The following is a 27,746-nucleotide window of genomic DNA, read 5'->3' as shown; positions in this document are numbered from 1 at the left end:
CTCTCCACACCAGCCGCCACGCCAGTGGCCCAAATGCAAAGTGACAGACCAGTCATCAAAGGACATGAGGACGTGATGTTTTCTGATCCTGTAATGGACAGCAGACATTGATTTCGCGTGATTTGATGGAGCACGTCACGACAAAGGGAAAAAAAGGCCAAAGTCAAACAGGGCGACAGATATGAAATTGGGGAGATATCATGCAATCTTTCAGCTGCTGAACAGAAATAAACTGTGTTTGAGACAATGTGCACCATCTAAGTGGACTGTGTTGAATTCTGGTGTTCATTTTGTCAATCTGAGGCCTAAGAGAAACATGGGATGGGTTCCCTAAAGAAGCAATCAAAATCACATGAATGCATCAGGCCAGAGAACTCCAGAGTGTGTGTATATGATATGCAATAGCCCCCATCAGTGTATGTACGTGTGTGAGAGAAAGAGAGAAATGGGGGGGAGGGTTTTTTTTCAGGATTTAGGATTTTGTGCTCCATTTCACCTGTCATTGCTCCACTAAGACAGAGAATCTGCCTAATGGCCAACGAGAGGCCCAATGCTGGAGGGAAGGAGAGAGAGAGTCAAACCCACTCATGTTATCCTTGTTAAACTAGGTCTCAGATATGATCAGATGTCCAGACACCCAGACTGAAATGGAATGTACTTGTCCCAGATGGTTTAGAAGAACCCCAGACCCTCTCTACAGACAGGTTTAGACTGAGCCTATTTACACCTACACCTTTATGCACCTCATATGTGGATAAGGTCCAGATACGATGTATCCACAGATGGTGTCTGTGATGCTTCACCAGAGTTATAAGTATAAAATGTTGTTTTTACAATAAGGCATTTTATAAAAGCACAAACCACACCCTACCAATGGCTGTGAACACTGCTATAGAGGACAATGCTAGATACGTTTACTGACAGTAATCACTAGCTGATTAAGTAACTTCGGTAGAGTTTAACATCTGGTCATATATGTGGTAGATTCAGGATTCATTTGTTCTGACAGAACACTTCCTCACAACATCTTCACAACAGGGTTATACCTCAATTGACCCTTTAATTATCCAGTGGAAGGTTAGCCACTAAGCCCAGGTAGCTCTGACAAGCTTTCAGAACTCTCCAATGCATTGCAATGTTATGTGGGGTATTAAAATGGGTACATAGTAAAAGATGACTTAATTTTTAAAATCAAAAGGTTCTTTTACTTTGTAAAAATATTTTAAGCAAGACTTAAAAAATGTTTACTTTCCCCCCACCTTTCACAGCTTCTCAGTAACAAAAGAAAAAGGACTGGATACAAAAGTTTAGGCACCCTAAAGAGTCAGTACTGAGTAACACCCCCTTAAAGTGGGTTTCCATACATCAATATTTTTGTGAATGGTGAAAGAAATGCATAAAAAAACACACAAATATAGATGAATATACATAAATAGAATTTCACTAAAACTGTATATGTATATACATAGTACATCTAAAGGCTCAAATTGCTTGTGTAAAATCTTAAAGAGAAAGTTTAATTTTTAACTTCATGCCAATTGGACGTTAGTAATTTCTGAAATTTATTGTGTGCCCAAACTTGTGCATGCCACTGCATGTGACTATTTTTTCAATAAATTTCACACCTGACATTTCTCAACTGTCAAAAGTTAACTGACTTACATATACACATATTACATGATTAACTAACTAGCTGATCAACAAAGCTTTGATTAACACATTTAACACATTAGTTAATTTAGAAAATTACGAAATGTAGAAGCATTTTAGCAGAAAATAAACAGTGTTTGCTCCCTAACTTCGAGAACACGGAAATTTAGATTTGCATTAAAGACATGGAATTTTTTTTAATTTGATGTTGATACAGTGAGGGATGTGGCTAATGCTACCTGCAATTCCAGTTGGAAATATCTTATTCATAAGATGAGGGCACATGAATGCCAGAACAGTGTCACATTTACTGGAGGAATTTTTTTGAGCCCAACTTTGGTAATTTGGTAACGCTGGTAATTTTATATTTTGTATTTTAATTGTGTTTTAAATAGCAGCAACACATAAACACCATAGTCTTAATGTTTTTAATGGCTTAGCTTATCCACCTCCATCCTCTGATTTTGTGACGAACTATATTTGCTTTCTTTTGGTAACAGAAAAAACAGGAAAAAAAATTACCCAGATCTTTAATGTTGTCTTCAACCAAACCCACTTAAACAGAAATCACGTCATATTTACAAGTTCCAAAGTCAAAAGTAGAACCGTAAGTACTGTTATGGTGAAATGGAAGTATCTGGGAACAACAACAGCTTGGTCACAAAGAAATAGAACATGGAAATTTGCACAGCAGGGTTGCCGACTGCCAAAGCATGTAGCATGTTATAATCACCAATCCGCTGCAGTTTCAAACTGCCTCTAGAAACAACATCAGGAGCTTGGGAGCTTCATAAAATGGGTTTCCATGGCTGAGCAACAGCACACAAATCTGAGACCACTATGGACAATGCCTAGAGCCAGCTGGATTGGTGTAAATCATACCACAAGATGGACTTTTGAGCTTGAGTTGTGAACCACGCTTTGTTATCTGGCAGTCTGATGGATGAACCAGGGTTCAGCGGATGCCAGTAGAACAGTAGAACAGTAGAATGCCAGACAGCATTTTGCCAGTGATAAAGTTGGGTTGAGGAGGGATCTTCCCTGGGACCTACACTTGGCCTTCACAATAGCCATCTGAAGAGGCTAAGTTTAAACTAGCTCATACTCGTCCCATTAGCATTAGCACAGCAGCAGCGTGGCCCAGAGTGTTCCTTCAGGCTGAATTTGCCCAAACTGATTGGCATTCTTGTATTAACAATGCACTAAAGAATTTAAATATGGAACACATCATTCCTATTGCTTACTGAAAAGGGACCCTTTGTTAACATATAATTTGGCGCCCCAAAAGACCACTGTTGACACACTAAGTAGGTAAAAATTACACAAGCAATTAAAATGTGCTGAGTTGAACATCCCTGAGCAACGAGGAAATGAGCTTGCTTGTTGCGTTTAGGCACCATTAGGTGAGGCTGAATGTGCCTGAAAGACTCTTTAGTTGGTGAAAGTAATTTATATTCACATTTTGTGATGGCACTGCACCAAATTAATCCCAAGAGTTATAAAGGTTTTAATCCTTACCTGTACAATGTACCATATTTAAATTACATAATAGGAACTCTAAACCCCTTTATGAACTAATAGAAGTCATCTGAAATCTTTACCCTGTTTATACACAGATACAGTGGCAGTCTGACAACCCTTGGTCAGAATTTCTTGTAAAAGATGGCCTGATTTTTCAAAATCAAAAGGTTCTTTTATTTCATAAAAAATATTTTAAGCAAGATTTTAAAGATTCTTCACATGATTTTATGGAGCACGTCATGACAAAGGGAAAAAAGGCCAAAGTCCAGAGCAACAGATATGAAATTGGGGAGATATCATGCAATCTTTTAGCTGCTAAACAGAAAAAAACTGTGTTTGAGACAACATGGAAAGCATGTGCACTAAGACTCTCCCCCCATCTTTTACAGCTTCACAATAACAAAATAAAAAGGACTGGATGCAAAAGTCTAGGCACCCCAAAGGGTCAGTGCTGAGTAACACCCCCTTAAAGTGGGTTTCCATCCATAATTTTTTTGTGAATTGTGAAAGAAATGCATTAGAAAATGCCACCTGTTTTACAATGACCCTGCCCCGGGTCATCACAGAAGCCATGTTTGCACGTTTATACATGCAGAGTTTGCTGCATGTATAAATAAGCGAGCACACCAGTCAGTTGTAGCCAAGTGCGAAACGATGCAATTTGACTGGATGCCGAGTGTGAAAGGATGCAATTTGACTGATGATGGTGAAGGGTGGAAGCATTTTGGAAACCGCTAACTTTGTGGGATGTTTAAGAGCCGCCGTAGTGAAGGTGTACAAAGAATGGACTACTTGCACATTGAGTGCTTTTCAATGGCATAACAGTGATGCCCCACAGGCCATTAATGCCAGAGGGGAACAACGACTCCGGCGAGTGGTACACAGCAATCGACTCATCACTTTGGACCAATTTAACCTGTGTAAGGAACACCATACACTTAATACAGTCATGCCATGACATCTCGCTAGTGTCATCCGAGACAAGGGCAGGTGGTTATATATACAGACAGCACACACACTACACAGTAAAGCTCTGCTATTCTAAGTTACCATGAAATTTGAAGTTTGTTGATATCTCAAAAGGTTACAGTTATTATTGAAGTTACGAGTTAAAAGATGACGAGTAGGGATTCCCCACATGCATGACACCAAATTCAAGTGACTAAATAGAGCATTGTGTACATTCTGTACTATAAGACATTGTTCAGAAGTGTGTGGATGAATAGCTCCCTATTTTAGAAGCAGTAGGAGATTCAAAATTAATACATTAATTTAGTCCCGGATATTAGATACATCAAAGTAATCACGTGTGTGATGATGGCCATTCAAATCAGGATATTACTTTGTGGGATAATTAGACAGCATGTGCGTCTCTGTGATGCAGCAGTACGAGGACAATTCATTAAGCATTCAAGAGAGCATGTTATTCTACAAGTCCATATCATCAGTCTACAGCAGACGCTGCTATATTCCCACATATTTATTCATTACATCAAATCATAACATTAGCTAAGCTGGAAGCCAGAAACAGCAGGAAGCCAGGATGAGAAACAGAGAAAGCTCCTACTTCACCTGAGAGTCTGGTGCAACCGAGATTGGCCTTCTTCCTTCTCCACTCTAAGTGCAGTGTTGTTCTGCTGTTGTTGCTGCTCTAGATCTGCTCTTACTCGACCCTCTCAAAGTCAATTCACTGGTGTTCCACTAGCCAGTGAGGTACCACAGGGCCTGCATCAGGTTGTGGTGACTCTAGCCTAGCAGCGTCATTATGAGGACCCAGTTCTATTCTATTCACAGCTCCTACAATGTATCATTGACGCCGAGGGGAAACAAGGGGATGGTTTCATGGGCTGGTCAAAGCCCCTATTGATGCCAGTGTTTGTGTTTGAAATGTTTGTACCAGGAATCAGAGGGCTGCAGCTAATCTCCGTGATGTCAGCCCGATTGGATTCCAAGCTCCAGAGCTGAATGCAATCAGCGGGGACTGGCAGAGGACCGGCCCGACTGGTATTTGTGTTGCTGGGTGGGGGGTCCTGCTGCAGCAACGTTACTGATGTGTCAGCAGTTCAGAAGGGCAAATGCTGGCACAGTGAACAGCCTGGTTACGACATAGCAGCGTGGGTGCGGCTGGGCTGAATATGTCTGTGTGTATGGGAATTGCAGAGGAGTAGTTATGTGACCTCTTATGTGACACAATACAGGGTAATCAACTGCAGGTGTTTATGCTGAAAAAGTCACAATAATAAAATGTACAACTTTGTGGTTTTCTCTAACAAGTGGGTAAATACACGTTTTAACACAAAAGGTAGTGTGAATGTCTAAACAGACAATTGTACCTTTAAAAAAATCCACCCAATGTAAAAGTATACATTTTATAAACAGTAGAGATTCTGGAGCTGTGTAAATAGGGTGGCCAAGGCAATTATAGGGGGCCCAGAGTCTATAAGCCCCCAAAATATGACTATTTACCAAAAACAAAACAAAACAACAAGGTTTAACATGCACTCTCTCACACTTTCTTACAGAAAGATTGTGGCTTCCTCAGACTTCAGTCTGGCTTCTTTATGTCTCTGTGGGGTCCTCTTGGGTCTCTTCCCATAGCCATTCCCATCCCTTTTCATTAAGAGGGCAATATATAGTATGGGCTGACACTGTTGAACCTTGTGTCTGCAGGTCAGCTTGAGTTTATTTGGAAGTTCTTTAGCCACTATTCGAACAATCCTTCGTTGCAATCTTCTATCTCAGTTTTTCTGTTCCATCCACATCCAGAGAGGTTAGCTATAGTGCCAAGGGCTGTTGATTTCCCAATCTGGACACTGGAACATGAAGATCTCTGGAGTTGAACTTGAAGCCTTAAGATTGTCTATACCACAATAGTGGTCCTCATATCCTCAGACAATTCTTTGCTCTTTTTTATTTTTTCCCATGCTCAGTGGGGTTCACAGACACAGAGACCGAATCAACTTTATTCCATTTAAACTGGTTAAACGTGCGATTTCTACATTGCCAGCATTGCCTGTTAACCCCAGCCACAAATACAAAAGAAAGAAGCATCACATGACTGAAATCCAATTATTTCTTACAGTTTTGAAAAGGTGTCATTAATGTTGTCCAGTCTATTTCTGGAGTTCTGTGTGGAATGATAGTCAGCTTTTATTTGAGAAAAGAAAGAAAGTGTGAATAACAATGCATTTGTAACTGCAATACATCTCTAGGAGAAGTTGTGCATTTTATGAAAAAAGTGCAGGGGTGTCAATATTTTTGACCATGACTACATATAATTAAAACTAGCAAGGGCCTTAACTTTAAGTTTTAGTGAAAAAGTTTAAAGTGGCACAGAGGGTAGTCCACTAGGCTTCAGGAATGGCCAGTGCCACACTGGCCATTTCACTGAACAGGGCAAAGTCATCTAATAATACATGATCATAAGGTTTACAGTATACAAATGTGACATAAAAATACATGAAAATAAAGCTTACAGTATACAATTGTGACATAATAATACATGATAAGGTGTGCATTTTACAATTGTGACATAATAATACATAATGTGTACATTTTACAATTGTGACATAATAAAACATTATGTGTTAACTTTTACAATTGTAACATAATAATACATAATGTGTACATTTTACAATTGTGACATAATAATACATAATGTGTACATTTTACAATTGTGACATAATAATACATTATGTGTTAACTTTTACAATTGTGACATAATAATACATAATGTGTACATTTTACAATTGTGACATAATAATACATAATGTGTACATTTTACAATTGTGACATAATAATACATTATGTGTTACCTTTTACAATTGTGACAATAATACATAATGTGTACATTTTACAATTGTGACATAATAATACATTATGTGTTAAATTTTACAATTTTGACATAATAATACATAAGGTTTGCATTTTACAATTGTGGCATAACAATACATTAGTCAAGTCAAGTCAAGTCAGATTTATTTGTATAGCGCTTTTTACAACTGTTGTCGTCACAAAGCAGCTTTACATAAATAGTGATTAATAAAAGACAGAGACAAAGTAGAAAGAAGAAATAATGTAAGACATGATGAATCAAAGACCCCCAGTGAGTAAGCCAACGGCGACAGTGGCAAGGAAAAACTCCCTCAGAGCTGGAGGAAGAAACCTTAGGAGGAACCAAGACTCACAAGGGGGACCCGACCCATCCTCCTCTGGTCAGAACTATTTAAACATTAATGATAAAAATTACCAAACCAGGTACAACAGATAAATGGTTTTAACATGGTCACTAAGCAGGTAGCAGTGGTAGGCGGGTGAGCCGCTGATCTGCTATGGGTGGTGGTGGGTGGGGGGCCTGCTGGTTGGACTGGTAGGTGGCAGCTGGTTAATTAGGTGTGCATTTTACAATTGTGACATAATAATACATAAGGTGTGCATTTTACAACTGTGACATAATAATACATGATAAAGTCTACAGTAAACAATTGTGACATAATAATACATTAGGTGTAAATTTTACAATTGTGACATAATAATAAATAAGGTGTACATTTGACAAGTGTGACATTAAACATAAGGTGTACATTTTACAAGTGTGACATAATACATAAGGTGTACATTTTACAATTGTGACATAACAATACATAAGGTGTGCATTTTACAATTGTGACATAACAATACATAAGGTGTGCATTTTACAATTGTGACATAACAATACACAAGGTGTACATTTTCAACTGTGACATAATACATGATACATTTACAGTAAACAATTGCGACATAATAATACATAATGTGTCCATTTTACAATTGTGACATAATAATACATAAGGTGTACATTTTACAGTTGTGACATAATAATACATGATAATAAAGTTTACAGTTTACAATTGCAACATAATACATAGGTTGTACATTTTATAACTGTGACATAACAATACATGATAATGTTTACAGTAAACAATTATGACATAATAATACATTAGGTGTATTTTTTTAATTGTGACATAATACACAAGGTGTACATTTTCAACTGTGACATAATACATGATACATTTACAGTAAACAATTGTGATATAATAATACTTAAGGTGTACATTTTACAATTGTGACATAATAATACATAAGGTGTGCATTTTACAATTGTGACATAAAAATACATGATAATAAAGTTTACAGTTTACAATTGTGACATAATACATAAGGTGTCAATTTTACAGTTGTGACATAATAGTACATGACGACAGCGTTTACAGTTTACAGTTATGACCAAACGATACATAATAAAGTTTACATTTTGCAGCTATGATATCTATGAATGCATGACAGGTGTTCATCTTTGAAATGGTGTCATGTATGAAATCTGCCATGCATAAACGTACAAAGCAACTATGTTATTAAATTAGAATATGATAAAGATTATCATATTGACATAAATAATAAGAGAATAAGATTAGTGTACTGGTTTCAAAATTAATAATTTTTAAAAAATATTAAATAATATAAATATGAATTGTATGTAAGCCTGAGGTGAAGGACAATAGCACCCAGGTCACGTGACAGGCGCCTTCCAGTCCTCTGAGTACTACGCGAACAGAACGCGCATGCGCGCGAGACAGAGCGAGGGGGAGAGAGTTATTTTAGCCACGTACCAGACCTCTAGTCTGTAAAAGTAAAAGTACATCCCGCATATTTTGTTTTATTCTATATTTCGCCGAACTGGACTCGCTGTATAGGTCAAACCCAGCGGCTTACCGAGCGCACTCTCCAGTCTACCAGGCTGGAGGCTGGTGCGGGGTTTTGTACTCTGGCTAGCCGCTCGGCTGTATGGCACTAGCTGACGTGCTCGTTTACAGAAGCGTAGTTCATGCCTGCAAGGGCTTTTACCCAGGTTTTCATTTTGAATGAAACGTTATGAGCATGATTTTCTGTGCTCCCCTTGTTCGCTGGGACCGCTGCGGACCGACAGACTGTTAGCTAGCTAGCTTTTGCTGCTGCTACTGCTGCTGTTGCTAGCTAGCCTACCTGTCACTTGGCTGCTGCTGCTGCTGCTGCTACAACACCACCACAGGCCAATCAGTGTAGCTATGTAGGTGAGCACTGTCACACATCTCTGACATGTAGAGGTAGGTTGTCAGTCCTGTGTATGGCGTGCATTGTAATCATTTAATTACAAGTAACAAGTAATGATTCATACTTTTTAATTACATATGGTAAAACAGTGCATGGAAATCCATGGCCTCAGCCTGACGTTCCACTCTGTCCAGTCTTTCAGCAAGCAAATGGAGTGAGTGGCGAGGCAGCATGACCAGCAGTCCCAAACACCATGGCACAGCCTGAACCTTCCTGGGACCATCACGTCCCCTTGCCAAAGCTCGGACCACTTTATTCACGGCTTCTGGTGGCCTCGGTTGCCCTGATCTGTTTCATAAACAGCTATGAAGGCGACTTTGTCTTTGATGATTCAGAGGCAATTATCAATAACAAGGTATTGCATGAGTGTCCATCTGGACTCAGTCAAGGGTCTTGTTTATTTCCCTAAGAATCAATAAATACGTACACATGCAATTGTATACATATTATGTTTTTAAGCATGCAAATACTTGAATTCCTATTTGACATTTTAGTTAGTTAGTTAGTTCTTGATCTGACCTCTGTCTGGTGTGACTCCTTCCAGGATTTAAACCCAGCGACCCCTCTGAGTAACATCTGGAAAAATGACTTCTGGGGAAGCAACTTAAGCAGCAACTCCAGCCACAAATCCTACAGGCCGCTGACTGTTCTCACCTTTAGGTAAGCTTTCCAGCCTTTCTTGCCTGCAATTGGATTCACTAGGGTTGTGAAATTGCATGCCACTGTTATTGACTGACCCGACGATTAACATAACATTACTGTCCAACCTGCATATATCAAATATTTTCTAAATGATCTTGCATATATTAAGGGCATATGGTTGGAAATGCAATTTTATTCTCAGTAGGAAATCTGAAGCGGTGTCTCCGAGTGCTTAATTCGTGGAAGGCACAATAATTGACAATAAATTGGGATGCTGCATATATTGCCTTTTCAGGACTGCTAATTTCTGCTTTGTCTTTGGCATTTGAACTCGGCCATGTCGGCTTTCTATATGAGGGTTATTTAGTCTAGGTCATGTCTCATGCTGTTAATGAGAATGACATTGTTTTGCATATGTAATGGCTAAGGTCTGATTTGTCCAACCCCCGTATGCACAGTCCTAAGGATCCATACAGGCCAATTTAGCCCCAAATGCACACAAATATGACTGCCCGGGGGGTAGATGGGCTCTCCTGCAAAATGTATACCTCTGTTGGAACAGCCTAAATCTTCAGTTTAGCTATGTACTGTTAAAATGGATGCAATATGGAGAGATAACACTATTGTGCAGCAATTTTCTTAGCAGCCTTCGAAAAATTCAAAAGTGTGAACATCATTTTAAAAACATTTGATCCAATGCTAGGGTGACCATAGTTATGTTTAGAAAAAAATAAATAAATAAAAGTTATGTGTTAATCTGAAAGGAGGTGATTTGGTCATATAGGCTATTAAGGCTATTTATTGGTATAAGTAAAGGTTTATGTAGTGATGTTCATTAACATACTGTAGTTGCATTGTTTGAGAGGCATTTCTATTGTCCCCCAACTTGATGGCTTTCCTAATAATAATGTATTTTATTGTCAAAAGGAAGACTTTTCACATCCTTCCATTACAAAATTAATAGAGACTCACATATAAGAGGCTTGATCTTCAGCTTTGATTCACATTCCAGATACTTGTGTTTCGAAGAACTGACGTTTGTCTCTGACTCACAGCCCAGAGATTCTAGACTTCACTTAAACTCACACTCAAGGGACTTGACATACAACTTAGACTCACACCCGAAGTGCCCAAGACTCGACCCAATCTCACATAGAGGTGACTTGACGTTTGATGACGCCATAACAGACTTGAGACTCGAGACATTAACTCTTGGATTCACACACCTAGAGGCTCAAGATTGATGTAGGAAAGTTGATCTTTGATCTGACTCGACTCGGACTCACATCTCAGAGACTCAAGGCTTGACTCTAACTCACACATAGGAGACTGGACATTTAGCCCTCACCTCTTTGACTCGGGGCTTGACTCAGATTCACACATAGAATATGTGTCCTTTGACTCCAACTCAATATAGAGACTTGTGACTCAACACACACACCACATTTTTAGTGGCACTCCTGAACAATCCACAGCTGCAGCATTGAAAGTTGTGAAAACACAAAAACTTCATCTGATCCTGGTCCAGCTGTGTGTTTATTAATGCGATAAGGTCTGATTTTATTGACTTGTATTGTGTTGTCTGCAGGCTAAACTACCTCTTGGCTGGTGGACTGTACCCGGTAGGCTTCCACGTGCTCAACATTGGCCTCCACTGTGTGATCTCTGCGTTAATGATTGATGTTTTTGCAATATTAATTGGTGGCCTGCCCTGCGACGGGACAGCTAAGAGACTCACCCACGTTCCGAAGGCTTCCCTCCTGGCTGCGCTCTTCTTCGCTGTGCACCCGGTTCACACAGAAAGCGTAAGTAGAAGGGAAGCCATGACTCAGCATGGCATCCCTTCCCAGTAAACAACAGCATACTACAATGCCCTGTACCACGTTTCTGCTTGGATGCCGCATGAAACATACATTAAAAGGGACTGGCGAGTAGAAAGCCCCGCTCGGTAGGTGTGCACTGCTAAGGTATGTTCTGGAGCTGCTCTGCCCGGCTAATGGCTGCAGAATAGCTGGTTTAACCTGCCGAGGATGTATCCGATAGTGATTGAACTGGAGCGCGAAGCCCGAGCTCCTCCACTGCCCGGCTTCTTTAATCAGGCACAGAGAGGCTAGCGCAGGACCTGGGGGGGTGAACTTCAGAAAGACCACTGACTTAGACCTACCGGATTTATCAAAGGATCTCCAGCCACTGCCCCAGGACTCCAGCCAGGGCCAACCATGGCTCTCTAATGAAGGCGGCCTCCTGCCTCCGTCATTAATTTGGCACCTCCAGAAATGCAGGCAATTTCACAGGCCAGAGCACGGCAGCAGATATTTTAACTACCCTTTTTTTTCTTTCTTTCTGTTCTGTACAAACAAAAGCCAATTTTGCTTGCTGTAAAATGCTTAGCTGCTGCTGAAATGAATGCCTCTAGGACTTGTTTTGTAAGGCATTTAGTGTCATTCAAGCATCTTAGAAAGTTTTTTTATAAGGCTTAAAAGGAAATTTCAATAGAATTTCAGTGGCTCAAATGGAAGCATTAATTATTGCATCAAATCTGTTCATAGAGGTCTGGTTTCTTACTTTTTGCAAAGCTACTTATAAGATAAGATAAGAAAATCCTTTATTAGTCCCACAGTGAGGAAATTCTCAGTGTCACAGCAGAAAGGGATAGCAAGACACTCAGTTACACAAACATCGATAAATAATTTACACTATATACACAATATAAATAAGAATTAAAAAAGCAATAACAATATTATTTACAGATTATTGCAAATGACTCTTAATTGCACATGTGTTATTTTATTAGTAATTTTTAAGTTATATTAAAATAACTTTTCAAATAGCTATTTACTTTTAATTGATCGATTTAAGTGTAGTATAGTATATGTGGTACTAACAACAATAATATGAACAATGATAAGCTTTCTAATAGGGGTGGGTGATACGGTAAAAATGTTTTATCACAATATTCAAAAAGATTTTCATGATACACAGTAATTATACAGTGGCTGCCGATTTTAAAAACTGCTACAGTCGGTCAGTGTTCCTGTAAGTACTAATGATATCGCTGATGTACTCATGAAAGCATGTTGTGTGTCACGATAAGATTGTCTTTCTTGAGACAAAAGTGACAAATTCTCAGTCTCAAAGGTGGTGGTCAGCCTTCTGCTGTGTGCTGTAGCCTTGTTCAGATTATGGCAAAAATACACTCATTAATTGAACAAGGGCTGGGCGATATGGTAAAAACAATATTTAAAGATGCACAGTATTAATTCATTAGCTGTAGATTTAAAAAACTGCTATCCATATACTCGTCCGTTCTCAGTACAAATGATTTTTATTATATTTTTGTTCAACGCCATTCAGTTAAACAGGAGTAATTACACTCTCTGTGATGAAATGTTCAGCTGTTCGGTAAGTCCTGATAATATCGCTGATATACTATAAAAGCATATTGTGTATCAGAATACCAATATATACTACATAATGTCATATAGTAATGACAAATGAAAGCTGATCTCATTTTTCTCTTAAAAAAAAACATTTTTTATGGTAGCGTGCCACTGACACCAGCTTGCATCTCTCATCTCATGAAATATTGCTTCATATAGCCATAGCTTTAAGAATCTAGGCACCCCATCGTAACCGCAAACTCTGACCTTTTGCACTGCAGGAAGCAGGAGTTAACCAGCTTGCTTCTTTAACTTCTTAAAATGTTTGCGTCATCCTCTCCCTATGTTAGGTGGCTGGCATTGTGGGCAGGGCAGACCTCTTATGCGCCCTTTTTTTCCAGATGTCCTTCCTCTCATACTGCAGAGCATTTCAAGGTGAGTGGAGTAAAGTAATGGAAACACATCTATTTCATTTGATCTTCCCTGGTATGTGAACCTAATCTAAAAATATTACGGTGGATTCTTCTTTTTCTTTTCATTGTCTTTCTTGAGATGGTGACAAGAGTGACAAATTCTCAGTCTCATGGATAGTGGTCAGCCTTCTGCTGTGTGCCGTAGCCATGTTGTGCAAGGAGCAAGGCATCACAGTTTTGGTATGTATAGGTATTGATACATTTATACGTACAGGATATGTCAATATGTAGCATTGTATGCTGTAGTCAGTAAGGTGTTGGAAACAGATACTCTGCATTTAAAGGAGAGATTAAGGTTGGAGAAATCAGGGGAGGGGTGTAGATATTGTCATTCTCACACAAAAAAAAAAAAATCTTAATTTTCTCAATATATAAGTTTTTTTTAATCTGGCACTTGTTCTTGTTGTTACATTGTGTTAAAAAGTAATCATGAACAAACCGATAGAATTACCCCCAAAATTACTTCATGACAAAATGAAATAAGAAAAATCTCGCACTTTGATTTCCGTTGAACATTAAGATGGATTTTAGCTTTTGCGTGATAGCGATGATGCATACATAAAATTCCCAGGTGAATATATAAAAATATTCTGCATGTTTAAGTTGGTAGTGACTTCAGACTTCTGCAGATGGCTAAAAATACCTGCAAGGTGTGCGACGGTACAGTGCAGTGGACATCTGTTCGATGTGTGGAAAATGGGTCTCAAAGCAGATGTTAATCATTGGCAAAATGGAGTGATTGCATTTGGGTTGTTGCTAACTGATGGATGATTGTACACTCACTCTCTCATGCATTATAGTCACTAGTGGAAGGCTTTTCTTTCTTTTCAAACCGACTGAAATGGGTGGCATAGTGGATAACATAACTGATCATAGGTCATAGGTTTACATTTCCATTCAAGTAGGAGTTATTTTACACATTACAATCAGAACAGATCAGATCACGCACTTGATCAACTTTTGGTAGCAGTACTGTTAACAACCAGGTGTTAGTCATGAAATATCCAGTAACCATATATCCTATATTACTGCCAGTACACTGTACCTAACACTGTTTTCTGACAGAGCGCTCTCCACACTGTATAGTTTTTCATTATACCGTAAGTAACAGCTACCAACACACTTTGTCTCTGATCCTCTTTCCCAGGGTGTGAACGCTGTGTTCGACGTCCTCATGATCTGCAATCTGAATATCTATGAGTTGACTCACAAGCTGCTAGTCGAGAGGAAGGCTGCAAGTGTAAGTGTCTCCTCTAACACTGTTTTTGCTGTTGCACCTTCTTCTACATCTGAAATGGTGCCTAGGTTGATTGTGATGTGTTTTAATGTCTGAGAAGGTTGGTGATTGGCTCAGGAAAGGGCTGCTCATCAGGCTGGCTCTCCTGCTTTTCTGCGGCTCTTTGCTTTTGTACGCGAGGTGGAGGATCATGGGAACGGGGCCACCAGCCTTCACCGAGGTAGACAATCCAGCCTCCTTCGCTGAAAATGTGTTTCTTAGGGTAAGTTGAAAGAGCAGATTGTTCATGAACTTCATGATTTTTAGTATTAGTACTTTGTTGCATTTTTCAACCCAATCTCTTCTGGCTGCATTTGTATTGCATGGTTAATTAGCGTGGTCAGGAATTTTTAACTCTTTCTCTGCATTAATTGGCAACTTTACAGAAGATGGATAAAAACATGGGTTCATTAGTCGGGAATGTTTGACAAAATGTTAAGACATCGGCGACTATATGCTGTGAATATGATGTAATACAAGGAGATTAGGTGGATAATAACTTCCTTTAACATAAAATCTGTTCATTAGTAAACCATGTATGCCTTATCCTTTCACAAAAATGTTGGTTATTAGTGATTGTGCATAAATAAAGCCCATTTTCTCCCGTTTCTAATAATGAATAAGATGCATAATCTCAGCACTGAAATATTTACTATGTGTAAAGTCCACTCCCAGCATCTTATTAAACTGATAAGACAGTAAAAATGATTAAAAAAGGTGTGTAATGATTTCTGCAACTAAACCCCTCGTGTTTTAGATGGCTGGGGCGATGTTTGGTCCACTGAGCGTCTTAGTATAATTGTTACACAGTTGTTATTAGTCTCTGTGGATCGGCGTACAGTTTCATATAGATTATTTGTACAGTTTGTACAGTGTCATTTAGTCTCAGCTATGAGCCCAGCGAGACAGGCTCTGGCACACTGTTTGACACAGACAGGTTTCTCCCCCCTCAGCTCTCTGAATCATTTCATGTTCCTCTCGTTTGCTGCCTCTTTGATGTTGAACACCTCCTGTTCTCTTTGATTGGCAGATTGTGAACTATAATTACTACTACTCCTTGAATGCATGGCTGCTGCTGTGTCCCTGGTGGCTGTGTTTTGATTGGTCAATGGGCTGTGTACCTCTTATTAAATCAGCCGGTGACTGGAGAATTGTCTGGCTGCTGCTGCTCTGGGCCTGCTTGATTGGCTTGATAAAGCAAGCTCTGTGCTCCCCAGACAGCAGTAAAAGAAGGTGAGAATCACGCCGTCTCTAAATGGCGTTTTACACTGTTTTCTGTGGAATTGGACTGTATGTGGAAGCTCAGAAATGCTTGATGTAATAGGTTAGGGGTTGTTTGAGTGTAGAAAGCTGTAATGTATGATAACTTGCATAGGGTGCACTCATGTGGGAACTGTGGACTGAATCAAAAATGCATGGTGTGTCCATCCTTGTATTTTTTAACACAACCTATTGTCGCTGTCCAATAAAAAAACATGAATCTCCAAAATGGTGGCTTTACAAGAGAGGACAAAAATGTACTTAACTTTGAATAGACGTTAATGTAAACTAAGTTGGTCTATTCATCAAGAATTAGTGACACAGTTTACAGAGTAGCTACATGGTTCAAATGACGAAGAAAACTAAAACTAATGTTTTTCATTGGACAGCAGGAATATGGACATTCGATCTTCACTTTAACAATTTTGGTAGATGGAGGTAATATCACTAAACAAATTAGGGATGTCCCGATCAAGGTTTTCTACCGCCCAGTCCGAGCCAATCTACAGCCCCACAATTGGCCCCAGATCCAGAGTTACTGGAGTGAATCGGGATTGCATGAAATAAATGCAGAAAAAAATAATATATATTTATTTAGGTCACCCCCACATTCACTACCATTTAAAATGTCTAGGGTAGGGTGCATTACATCAGCTACAGATGTTTAGAACATCATTAGAGAGGAGCCTGTATTATTTAAACCTTTAGTTGCTTCAATTTGCTCTTGTCTGTTGAAATGAGTGGTATCACCATGTCTGCATCTGCCAATTCCAATACATGGCTGATTTTGGGCACTGGAACTAAATTAAACTGGATAAATGTAACATTTAGATATTGTATCACAGTAGTTCAGTGTCATCTAAACATGATTAAAACACACATCATCAGTATCATGTTTTTTTATCCCTAAATATAAACATTTTCATTACTTCTGTAGATATTTAGATTTTTTTATTGACCTTCTGTATAGTACAGGTATCGCTTGCATTAATTGCTTGCACTTACACGTACACATATGTTTATTATATATTATTTCAGTGAAACATTTCCAACGAAAGCATTTAGTGACATTTGGTGACTTGTTTGGTGCTCATGTATTTGTTGCCAGGACCCTGACGTTTGGCCTGGTGCTGCTGGTCATCCCGTTCCTTCCAGCCAGTAACCTGTTCTTTCGGGTGGGCTTTGTTATAGCCGAGCGGGTGCTGTACCTCTCCACAGCAGGCTACTGCCTCATCCTGGCCTACGCTGTGGCCCACTGCTGCTGCCGCTGGAGGAGACACAAGGTAGCTGTCCTGTCTAGTGCCATTTATCTCGCTCTTCTCTTCCTAATCTCCACCCTCAGGCCATACTTCTTTGTAACTAATGCTCCTTTTAGTCTGGGGGTCTAGCCCTCTCTGTGCTTGTTTAATGTTCCTCTTTTAATGTGCTTGACTGATCCATTCCAAAAGCTGCTGCAGGCGGCCATGTTGGCCCTGCTGGGCATGAATGTGGTGCGCTGTGCCCACCGCAGTCAACAGTGGACGTCTGAGCAGAGCCTGTTCACCAGCGCCTTGTCTGTCTGCCCGCTCAATGCCAAGGTGAGTCCACGCACATGTGTTGGGGGGGGGGGGGGGGGGGGGTCTTCTGTTCTTTCTGCTTTGTGTCAGTTATTTGTAGACTAAAATTAGTTGTTAACTTGTAACTTTGGCCTCAAACAGAGCAGCTGTGAATGTTTGGGAAGAATGGCAAAAGACTTGAAAGATTGTTCATTGTGTTGTCAGTGAATGCATAATTACTGTCTTTTTATTTTCTAAGCTAAGAGTGTGTAAGAATGAACACTCTTCATGTTCACTCTTCATGTTGGTGCAACTCTGAAGACCTGATAAAACGGGTGGCTCTGGAATGCAGCTATGTGAGCAGGAAAGCTGCTGAATGTCTCTTGTTTTTCCTTCTTTCTGCAGGTTCATTACAATGTTGGCAAAAACCTCGCTGACCACGGCAACCAGACTGCTGCAATCAAGTACTATAGAGAGGCTGTGAGGTATGCGGAATAAAATGCTTTTTTTTTACAGTATAGCCAGCAATGCTAGTCTTTTCATTGTTCAGCACTTTACAGGAATACTTCACAAGAGTGTAAATGGTGCAAGCTGGGAGGGTCCAGGCTGACTGCCTGCCTGACTGACAGACCGATGTACTTTATGGATCCTAGAGAAATTCAGGATTATATGTTATGACATCATAATAATACTTTTATACTCTATGGGCTGCTGGATTCCCAGACCCATATTAATCTAAATGTGGTAAATCACCATTGATCTCACAATTTAGTCCTAGGCTAGGCTTAATCTGTGTCCACAAAACTGGCCTTAAGTATGTGTCTGTTTTCATACCGGGTTTACAGTACTGTTAGGCTACTTTTCCAGTGCTGTGTTAATAAAATGGCTAAAAGGATAATGCGTGTGTTTTGCTTTTCTGTAGGTTGCACCCGAAATATGTTCATGCCATGAATAATCTGGGCAACATATTAAAAGAGAGGAATGAGCTGCAGGAGGCAGAAGGGCTGCTCTCTACAGCTGTTCATATCCAGTAGGTGAACAGAAGACTCATGTGGTTTATCACAGAGTATTTTAATCTTGAGAAATATTGATAAAGTAATCTTATACCGCTCCTTAAATCTTCTTGATTTGGACGCAGGCCTGATTTTGCTGCTGCTTGGATGAACCTGGGTATTGTGCAGAACAGCCTGAGAAAATTTGATGAGGCAGAGCAAAGCTACTGGAATGCTATTAAATTCAGGAAGAAGTATCCAGATTGCTACTACAATTTGGGCAGACTGGTGAGCCATTTATTTTGTGCTGTGATTAAAGACACCAGGAATTCAATTCAGTTTAGCCTTTATTTAACCTTGGAAATATATTAATGAAGGATCCTCATTTTTAATATAGCCAAATGAAAACAGCAAACCTGAAAAAAAGAGAGATCAGTACTTCAAGTAACTGCAATAAAATAAGTAAACATAATATAACAGATATATACAGATATAGGAAGAATAGATGATTAAAAACAATAAAATCCAAATCAGTTAGAACTGTAGGAATAGTAAAATAGGTTGGAATTGTAAAAATGTAACTGGTCTAGAGGTAAAAGTGAGAGAATGTGTGTGTTTTAACAGGTAGCAGCTCAGAGCGTTTCCAGACCAGTTCAGTATCAGTAATAAAATAAACGCAATGAATTAAAGGAAGTTAAAAGCATTCATTTAAATCACACTAGGCTTCTAGCTTATGGGGAGTGATAAGCACTGAAACAATTGAAAGTGTGTGATTAAATGTGTGATTTATTAACTGATTATATTTTGTTTAGTATGCAGAACTGAATCGCCACGTAGATGCATTGAATGCTTGGAGGAACGCTACCATGTTGAAGCCTGACCACAGCCTGGCGTGGAACAACATGGTTATTCTGTTGGACAACACTGGTATGTTCAGTAGCACAAAGATTAGATGTGTGTCTTCAGATTTTGTTTAGAAATGAATTGTTAAGGGCAGTTCCTCCTCTGAACATCATCCTGACGCATGGGTGAAACGATGCACAACAAGTGGTGATATATATTTCAGAATCCAGGACACAGTATTCGAATTATGGTCCATATATAGACTGTATGTAGAGACAGTTACTTTAACAAAAGCAGGAGAAACTATTTTCATACCTATGATTTCAGAAGAAACAACGAATGAGCAGGTGTCCCAATATTTATGTCCATCAGAATCAGAATCAGAATCAGAATCTCTTTATTTCACCAAGTATGTTACCCATACAAGGAACTTGTCTTGGTGAGAGCAACACGCATGACAAGTAACAAAGAAACACAGAACACGGTCTTAAACTAAAGGAAAATGACACTAAACAATAAATAGGGTAGGGGATAAATTAAAAAAAAGTAGAAAGTACTAAAGGTAATAAAGGTAATAAAGAGCTGAAAAATATATTTACAGAAAAGAAAAGGACATCTGTACAGGTGTGCAAATAGTCATAGTGCAAAATAGGCAGAGTGCAAATAACTGTTCAGTCCGGTTTGGTACAGTTCAGTTGTAAGTTTAGAGGTTTACAGTGGGAGGTGACCACTGTGATTGAGGAGCGCTACAGCTCTGGGGAAGAAGCTGTTAGCATGACGTGTTGTGCTGGTTTTGATGGACCGCAGTCTTCTACCCGAGGGGAGTGTCTGGAAGAGGAGGTGTCCAGGATGTGAGGGGTCAGATGTAATCTTGCCAGCCCGCTTCCTCATCCTGCTGGAGTAGATCTGCTGAAGTGATGGCAGGTTACATCCTATGATCCTCTCTGCTGTCCTGATGATGCGCTGGAGTTTGGTTCTTTCTTGTGAGGTGGAGGAAACAAACCAGATAGTTATGGAGGCTGTGATAATGGACTCGATGATCGCTGTGTAGAACTGGATCATCAGGGTCTGTGGCAGGTTGAATTTCTTGAGCTGTCTCAAGAAGTACATGTCCATGTGGTGTAACGACATTTTGTTCCCTTTTGAGTCTTGGTTCCTCTCAAGATTTCTGCACATGCAGTGTTGTCTGAAATCTCTAATGCAGTATTTAGATGATGCTGCATGTTAGGATTGCTAACTTTGTACCATCTGAGGTCACTGGACTTTTGCAGGTTCAGGTGAATCGCTGGACTTGAACTGCTTACATGTCAATAATAACTGAAAAACTTAGGATGTTACTGTACGTTAAGTGTAAATGAATTTGAATTGAATTGAATGTAAGAGGAGTAATCATATGTACCACTGTAGCACTAAAATAATCTGTTTAATTACATTTCACATGAGTGGGCCAAGATGCCCACGTTTCAGCCTGTTTTTCCATGTCATATGACATTGCAAACTACAGTATTAGAATGTTCCCTTATTCGAATGGCTGTCCGCATTTAGATACTCACACAGACACACAGCTACTGTAAAGCAGTCGAAGTCTGTGCGGATGCAGAGTGTCATAATCGTAACCTGACTGAGTGTTCTCATTAGACGTGTCCTTGACCGACACCTGGGGGGGAAAGGAAATGATCTCTGCCTCCTCCCAAACCTACTCACTCATTTTTTTTTTTCTCCCCCAACTCCCAAGTATAGCTACTGGCCACAGCTCTGTGTGTAAGGTGCGAACCTCCATTCTGCAGATGCTGAGCATCAGGTGCATTCAAGACGCATGGGGTCCTCTTGCATAATTAGTCCACCCTTTACACCAATTAACTTTCCTTACCTTTTTTTTTTTTTTTCGTCTTCTTGGGCTGATCAGGGAACGACACAAGCCATTATCTCAAGTAACCACTCTCCAGTTCTCCTTTGTAGCCTAGTGATGTTCTCTTCTTCTGCAGTCTTGCGCCAAAATGAGCCATATTTTTGATAATTATATAATAACGTTAAAGCTTAATTTCAGTAGTGATAGTTTTTCAGTGGGAGGCAAGCTGACCTCTTATTTGAATTTTATAGTAGGTGAATTTTAAGAATAGGTGATGCAGGACTACAGGGGGACATCTTTTCTTATTTCTTTAATATGTCTAGGTAAGCCAACTCAGTCATATCAGTACTTCCATTCCCTGAACCTGAGAATATGTGTGTTTTAACAGGTAGCAGCTCAGAGCGTTTCCAGACCAGTTCAGTATCAGTAATAAAATAAACGCAATGAATTAAAGGAAGTTAAAAGCATTCATTTAAATCACACTAGGCTTCTAGCTTATGGGGAGTGATGAGCACTGAAACAATTGAAAGTGTGTGATTAAATGTGTTTCACAGACACAGAACCGTTTCACAGACTTCTAGGCTTCAGCCAAAACTACGGCTAACAGGTAGTATTGGTCCTCATTTGTGGTTTGTGGAAACGTAACACATTTCCAAATGTAATGACGCTACTTAATTTAACCCAAATGTAGTCAGATGTGGGTTTAGTGTGGTCTCGTGCACTGGAATAGTCATGTTTAAGAAATGGACCCCCCTAAAATACTCAAAAAACACCAAAAAGTGCAAACTAGTGGCAATAAATCCTGAGCTCAGTAACTGCAAAGCGACTGCCAGTTGTCTTAACCTCCACTTCTGTGACAATGCTCAAAATATCAGTGTACTTGAAGATAAGGTGTTGCATATATATATCATATATAAAAACATTTAGTGCCCCAAAGAGTGTTTATTTTTCATCTAACATTCACAGCAGGATATGAACTACGTCGTTAGAAAATGGTCTAAAGGACCAGGTTTATTACATGGGTAATCTTGTTTACTCTTGTTTACCGCTGGAATTCAAAGGCTAAGTGTATAGTATATATAATTAAAATTAGGTTATTAAAAATGACAGTGAGCTCTCATGCTAAAAACAGTCTCGCATTTTTGGTATTGGTATCTAATTTAAAGTATCAGTATTGAAAAATGTTCAAATGATACCCAGCCCCGAACATGATTAGACCGGAAGAGCAGGAATCAGCAATGCTTGAAATTTATGTATTAAAAGCTTTGTGTGTTGTTTTAAAGCCAGTCTTCCCCTGCCGTGTGGAGAATGCCCCGATTCCCAGACAGAAACTCTTTAAGCAGACACTTCTCCTAGCCAGGTTGGTGCTCCCCGGAGTGGCTTGGCATGCTGCATTTTCGCTGCCAAAAAAAAAAAAAAGAAAAAAAAAAAATGTTGGCACCAGTAACTTCTCCCTCAGCCTCATCTTGTCCCAAGACCGCTCAAAGTAAATTACCAAAAAATTGAAAATGAATTTCTTCCCGTCCTTGCTTGCCTCGGGAGAACGGCTGAGAGACAGAGTGCCGGGGTGCAGAGCATGAGTCATGTTCAGACTCCTGCGGCCGAGGAGAATCTCTGCTGCTCATGAATTAGATAAGGGCCGGCCAGGATGATGGGACCTTTCTGACTCTGTGGTCAAAGCGAGTTTTGACACCCGGATCAATAAGTCAGTAGCCCTTGTGTTGAACCCTAATTAGGAAACTAAAGCAGTCGACCATGTGCAGAGAGGAAAAACTCGTGTGGACACTGCTGACAAATGAGGCGCTGATCCGTATGTTTAAAGCAGCCTGCTGCAAAAGAGCACAACACATTTTTCATTTTTTTTCCCTTTGAGCATGTGTTAGGATCATTTGAGGAAAAGACGTGTGTGTGTATGTATATATATATATATATATATATATATATATGTATGTATGTATGTATGTCTTGGGCTTTAAATAATACAGATCACGTACAGTTTGTATGTGGTACCTAAGGTGCAAAAATTATGTTTTGAATTTACTGCTTTTGTGATACACACAAAATTTACATATAGCCCCGTTAAATTTCCTCCTAATTAGTTATTTTCAGGTTAAAGGTAAAAATGTTCTTAATGTTTAATTTAAAATGACTTGGAATGAAACCTTTTATAAGAGATGTCATTAGTGGATCCTGATGTAAATTCTGTCCTTTTGTCTGTTGATGTAATTTCAGGCAACCTAGCTCAAGCAGAGTTAATAGGAAAAGAGGCCTTGAAGATATTACCTAAAGACCACACCATCATGTTCTCTTTAGCCAATGTGCTGGGAAAACAGCAGAAATACAAGGTATGTTGTCCACATTCTTTTCTCTTTAATTACTGTCCTCCGACCCCGCATATTCAGTACAATATTGTTCGAACCATTTCATAATAATAAAGAAGAAGAACAACAAAAAAAGTAGGTTATGCCTCAGTTCAAAGACTTCCACTTTAAACTAACTGTGGAAAACATACCATTACCGCCAGTCATGTTCATTTTCTCTTTAGGAGTCGGAAGGGTTTTTTCTAAATGCACTGAAGATCAACCCCAATGCTGCCAGTTGCCATGGCAATCTTGGTAAGTCTTTCACAAGACGCGCCGCGCCGTGTTGGGGTTCCGTCTCTGTGGGTCGCTTTTAGATACTGTCATTAGAACTCCTGTTAAAATGTGACTTTTTGTTCTTTTATTGGTCTAAATCGGTGAACAAAGCTGGAGAGTGCTGATCAGTCTCCGGGACGTGTGACTAATGATGGGTTATTTTAATGGTTGTGACGTTAAGAAGCTGCCTGTCTCTTGTGCTGTTGCAGCTGTTCTGTACCACCGCTGGGGGAAGCTGGACTTGGCTAAGAAGCATTATGAACTCTCTTTAAAACTAGACCCCAATGCTCCAGGGACCAATGAAAACTACAACATGCTGAAACGCAAGCTTGAGCAGAGGCAAAGGACAGCTGGTTAACATGGGTTTTGATATTCCAGGCATGTGCCATGAATTCCACCTTTGTATGATGTTCACATCATAAAAAAAAAAAAAAAAAACGATTAAAATGTCCTAATTTATACTGTACAGTTTTGTAGGGATGCTGTGTTTGTTTTTGTTGTTTATTATTATTATTATTATTATTATTATTAAGAGATGAGCTGCAAAGTGGTCATTGTCTTGAGTAGCTGCGACTTTCTAAGCCACTCAGGCTCCTCTGTTACATGTGGCTCTTAGTCCCGAGGCATGTGGAACATATCTACCATCTTGTCTTTCATTCCTGTCTTTCATCTTTGACCCCGTGTTATGTCAGCTGGCCCTCTATTTATTAGTCTATTTGACTTTGTAATTGTAAAGTTTGTTACAATTGGCCGTTCACCAAGAATGTGCCGCTCCAGTCATATTAACAAATTGCGTTCGTAAAATGTAGGTTACTGTGATGACACACCAAGGTATGAGGTTACCGTTGGCCTGTTGGCTTTTGTTAGCGTGTTTGTTTATGCACATTCCAGGGTATCGAAGTAACGTGTTGGTGAGTATGGGCCGCGGCCCCTCCTTTGCCTGCGTTCCCTCTGTAGTTAATGTAGGAAAGGTGTTTTGCAAGTGCACGTAGTGATGTGCAGGAGCCCAAGGGTCACCCCAAGCAGGAAACCGGCGGCCGTGGCCAAAAAGAAAACAGCACAGCACGGAACGAAAGCTTCAAAGGAGGCTGGACGCCATCCCCAAGGGGCATCTCGCACATGCTGGCTCTTCTTGAAAGTTACTGCTGAGTGAGGGCTGACCCCAGGACACAACTTCAGTCAACAAGTCTGCTCTTCGGTTGAAAGTTCAGCACGCTTCTATTTTTTCACCTGCTTCCTACCGCTGCCAGGGAACGTTTGAAGAGCTGGTCCGGCAAATACGCCGCGTTGGAGGGGAGCTGGGTTTGTTTTCAGAGTGTGAAGCACAGGTGTAAAAGGTAGGCCCAGAATGGGGATAGTTGTAAACGATGAGGGAAGTAATGTCTCAGTAAGTCAGAAAATGCATAGTACTGATGCAGACATTCAGACTTTTATGAATAACCCAAATAAACCTAAAAGTAGAAATGAAAGGTAAAGTCATGTTCAGTGTAAAGGTATCCTTTACATCACCGTGCAGTTGTTTTTTTAAGTTGTCATATTTCTATATTAAACCCTTGCTTTTAGTGAAGGACTCTCAAAGAAGGGTTTCCACTATCCATTAGAAGGGTTTCCTATTAATTTGCTTAATTTTGTTGTTCAAAAATGTGGCACAATGTTTGCAGGTTTTTTATTTTTGTTTTTTTATTTCCAAAACCTTAAATTGAGCAAATACACAGTATTTGTAAATGAGTTACAGAATTAATTACAGAAAATTAACAAAGCGTAGTTTGACCAAGCGTTCCCTAACTTTTGCATGTGACTGTAGCTTTGTTCTCTGGGAGGAAATTGGTTTGTTGTGCCATACAAACATTTGTCTAGGCATACAGAGGCATACAGAACAGATCTGCACAGGATACCTTGCTCAGCAGATATGACTACTAGCATTACCATCTATGAACATACACCAATGTGTAGAAGTTCCTTTAGAGACATTCTAGTACCAGTTTCAGTGGGAAGTTTAATGGAGATAACTGATATGTCAACAAAAATATAGAACAGGTTGAAGTTAAATTGAGATATCTCCCAAAGAATAATCTTAAGTAGGCCTACATGTCCCAGTATCATCAGTGACTAGCACAGGCCTTTAGTTAGCCACACATCCTGTTGACCACAGGTCCTTTAATTTATGTCTGCTATTATGTTATTCCCTTGTTATGTACATGTACAGTGCATAAAGGAAAAAAAGAAGGGTTAAAAAACTTTTCACAATTCTGCTTCACTCAGTAACATCCACCAATTCCTAAGTGTTACTTTCCTTTTTCTTGATTATGTTTCTGGCTGAGATGATACTGACTAATTAGTATGACTTGTAATAGCCTATTAAAAAAATGAAATGACTGGAAATCTGACCAATCAAAGGTATGCTTTTCATTATGCAGCTGCCGTATGGCTTTCTGACTTTCTCAACCTTCTGAAGGAGGATCCATACATTCTTCACAGAGCATCAGTGTACTTAACCTAGCTAACTTCAGCTAAAGGTGGTGACTACAATGTGGCATTTCTGTTTCCCTTCAAAGAGAATCTCATAGTTCCATCTATATATCCTGAAGCCAGAAAAGCAAAAAATGAGCGTTTGTAAGATGAGCTACGAAAACATAAGCCTGGCTAATTGCTAGCGTTATCCCGCAGCATCAGAGGCTGTTCTGCTGGGACAGATTTGTCTGAATGTAAGCAGCTACATTGCAGCAAGAATTGTCTTCGTACCTGCCTTGCGTTGTGAAACTGAAAAAATTGGCAGCACCAAAATTGATCTACAAAGAAGAAAGGACCAACGTACAGAGAAATGCCCAAGGGCTTCATTGACTGTTTTTAGAGAGAGAAATAGGATTAGGGGTTTAGGGTTTAGGGCAGCAAAGCTAATTATCATGAATTTCCTGCCTTCAGAAAGTGATAGTGATTTAAGCCAACACCTAGCTACACTGCTTGTCCAAATATTTGTGGACACCCCTTTTAATGAATGCATTCAGCTACTTTAAGTCGCATTCATTGCTGACACAGATGTGCACATGCACACACACACACAGCTTGTCTAGTCATTGTAGAGAACATTAGGACTCTCTGGAACAGATAAACATGAATCCATTGGCCTAGGTGTGGGCTAGAGGGGTATAGAGCCCTCCAGCATTGAGCTGTGGAGCGGGGGAACTGTGTTTTTTGGAATGGTGGATGGTGCTACATCCAATACCTTTAGTAAGAGGTGTTGTGGAGATCATCCAAAATTCTGACATCAACGCTTTAGTCGTTGAATGCAATCAAATCCTGACAGCAGTGCTTCATCATCTTGTAGAAAGCCTTTTTCGTTGTTTTTAATACCCTTGATTTCATAAGAAACAATGCATGAGCAGGTGTCCCTGTGACATTTTTTCATGTAGTGCAACGACATTGTCAGTTCGTGTCTTGTAATTGAGGTGTGGAGATGAGGAGGTGTGGTGCTGATGAGCCACCATCCTAATAATGCAATCAAATAATAACCGCTCCAAAATCTAGTAGAAGGCCTTCCCTGGACAGTACAGACAGTT

General features: G+C 39.7%; 2 protein-coding genes across 12 annotated transcripts in view; one reads left to right on the top strand and one right to left on the bottom strand.

Annotated features, from left to right (window-relative positions):
- LOC140561237 (phospholipase D1) overlaps positions 1 to 4,917 on the bottom strand; it is a 54,850-nt gene extending 49,933 nt beyond the window's left edge. For all 10 annotated transcript variants that reach the window (XM_072686304.1, XM_072686303.1, XM_072686306.1 and 7 more), the window contains exon 1: positions 4,744 to 4,917. The gene's annotated coding sequence lies outside the window, so the exon portion shown is untranslated. The remainder of the gene's footprint in view (positions 1 to 4,743) is intronic.
- A 3,876-nt stretch (positions 4,918 to 8,793) lies between these two features.
- On the top strand, positions 8,794 to 26,552 carry tmtc4 (transmembrane O-mannosyltransferase targeting cadherins 4). Of its 2 annotated transcripts, none has more exons than XM_072686298.1 (18): positions 8,794 to 9,263; positions 9,438 to 9,658; positions 9,848 to 9,963; positions 11,534 to 11,750; positions 13,676 to 13,760; positions 13,878 to 13,978; positions 14,946 to 15,038; positions 15,136 to 15,297; positions 16,105 to 16,307; positions 17,443 to 17,617; positions 17,783 to 17,911; positions 18,275 to 18,354; positions 18,792 to 18,899; positions 19,008 to 19,149; positions 19,674 to 19,788; positions 23,786 to 23,898; positions 24,099 to 24,168; positions 24,399 to 26,552. In XM_072686298.1, the coding sequence occupies exons 2-18, from the start codon at positions 9,497 to 9,499 to the stop codon at positions 24,545 to 24,547; spliced, it is 2,220 nt and encodes a 739-aa protein (XP_072542399.1). In that variant the 5' UTR covers positions 8,794 to 9,263; positions 9,438 to 9,496; the 3' UTR covers positions 24,548 to 26,552. The 2 variants fall into 2 exon arrangements, with proteins under 2 accessions (XP_072542399.1, XP_072542398.1); XM_072686297.1 differs by having other exon boundaries at positions 8,794 to 9,296.
- Positions 26,553 to 27,746: the final 1,194 nt, after the last annotated feature.

This window comes from Salminus brasiliensis, chromosome 8, assembly GCF_030463535.1.
Source record: "Salminus brasiliensis chromosome 8, fSalBra1.hap2, whole genome shotgun sequence".
In the NCBI taxonomy this organism is placed as follows: domain Eukaryota; kingdom Metazoa; phylum Chordata; class Actinopteri; order Characiformes; family Bryconidae; genus Salminus; species Salminus brasiliensis.
Note: the sequence above shows the minus strand (reverse complement) of the source record. Positions and strands in the feature narration are given on the sequence as shown.

What these genes read in the sequence shown, in the direction of transcription:
- tmtc4 (XM_072686298.1), top strand. Translation starts at nt 9,497, where the DNA reads ATGGCACAGCCTGAACCTTCCTGGGACCATCACGTCCCCTTGCCAAAG. An exon ending in CCAGACAGCAGTAAAAGAAG is followed by an intron (nt 16,308 to 17,442) that starts GTGAGAATCACG and finishes ATTTGTTGCCAG; the next exon opens with GACCCTGACGTTTGGCCTGG. An exon ending in TCTGCCCGCTCAATGCCAAG is followed by an intron (nt 17,912 to 18,274) that starts GTGAGTCCACGC and finishes TTCTTTCTGCAG; the next exon opens with GTTCATTACAATGTTGGCAA.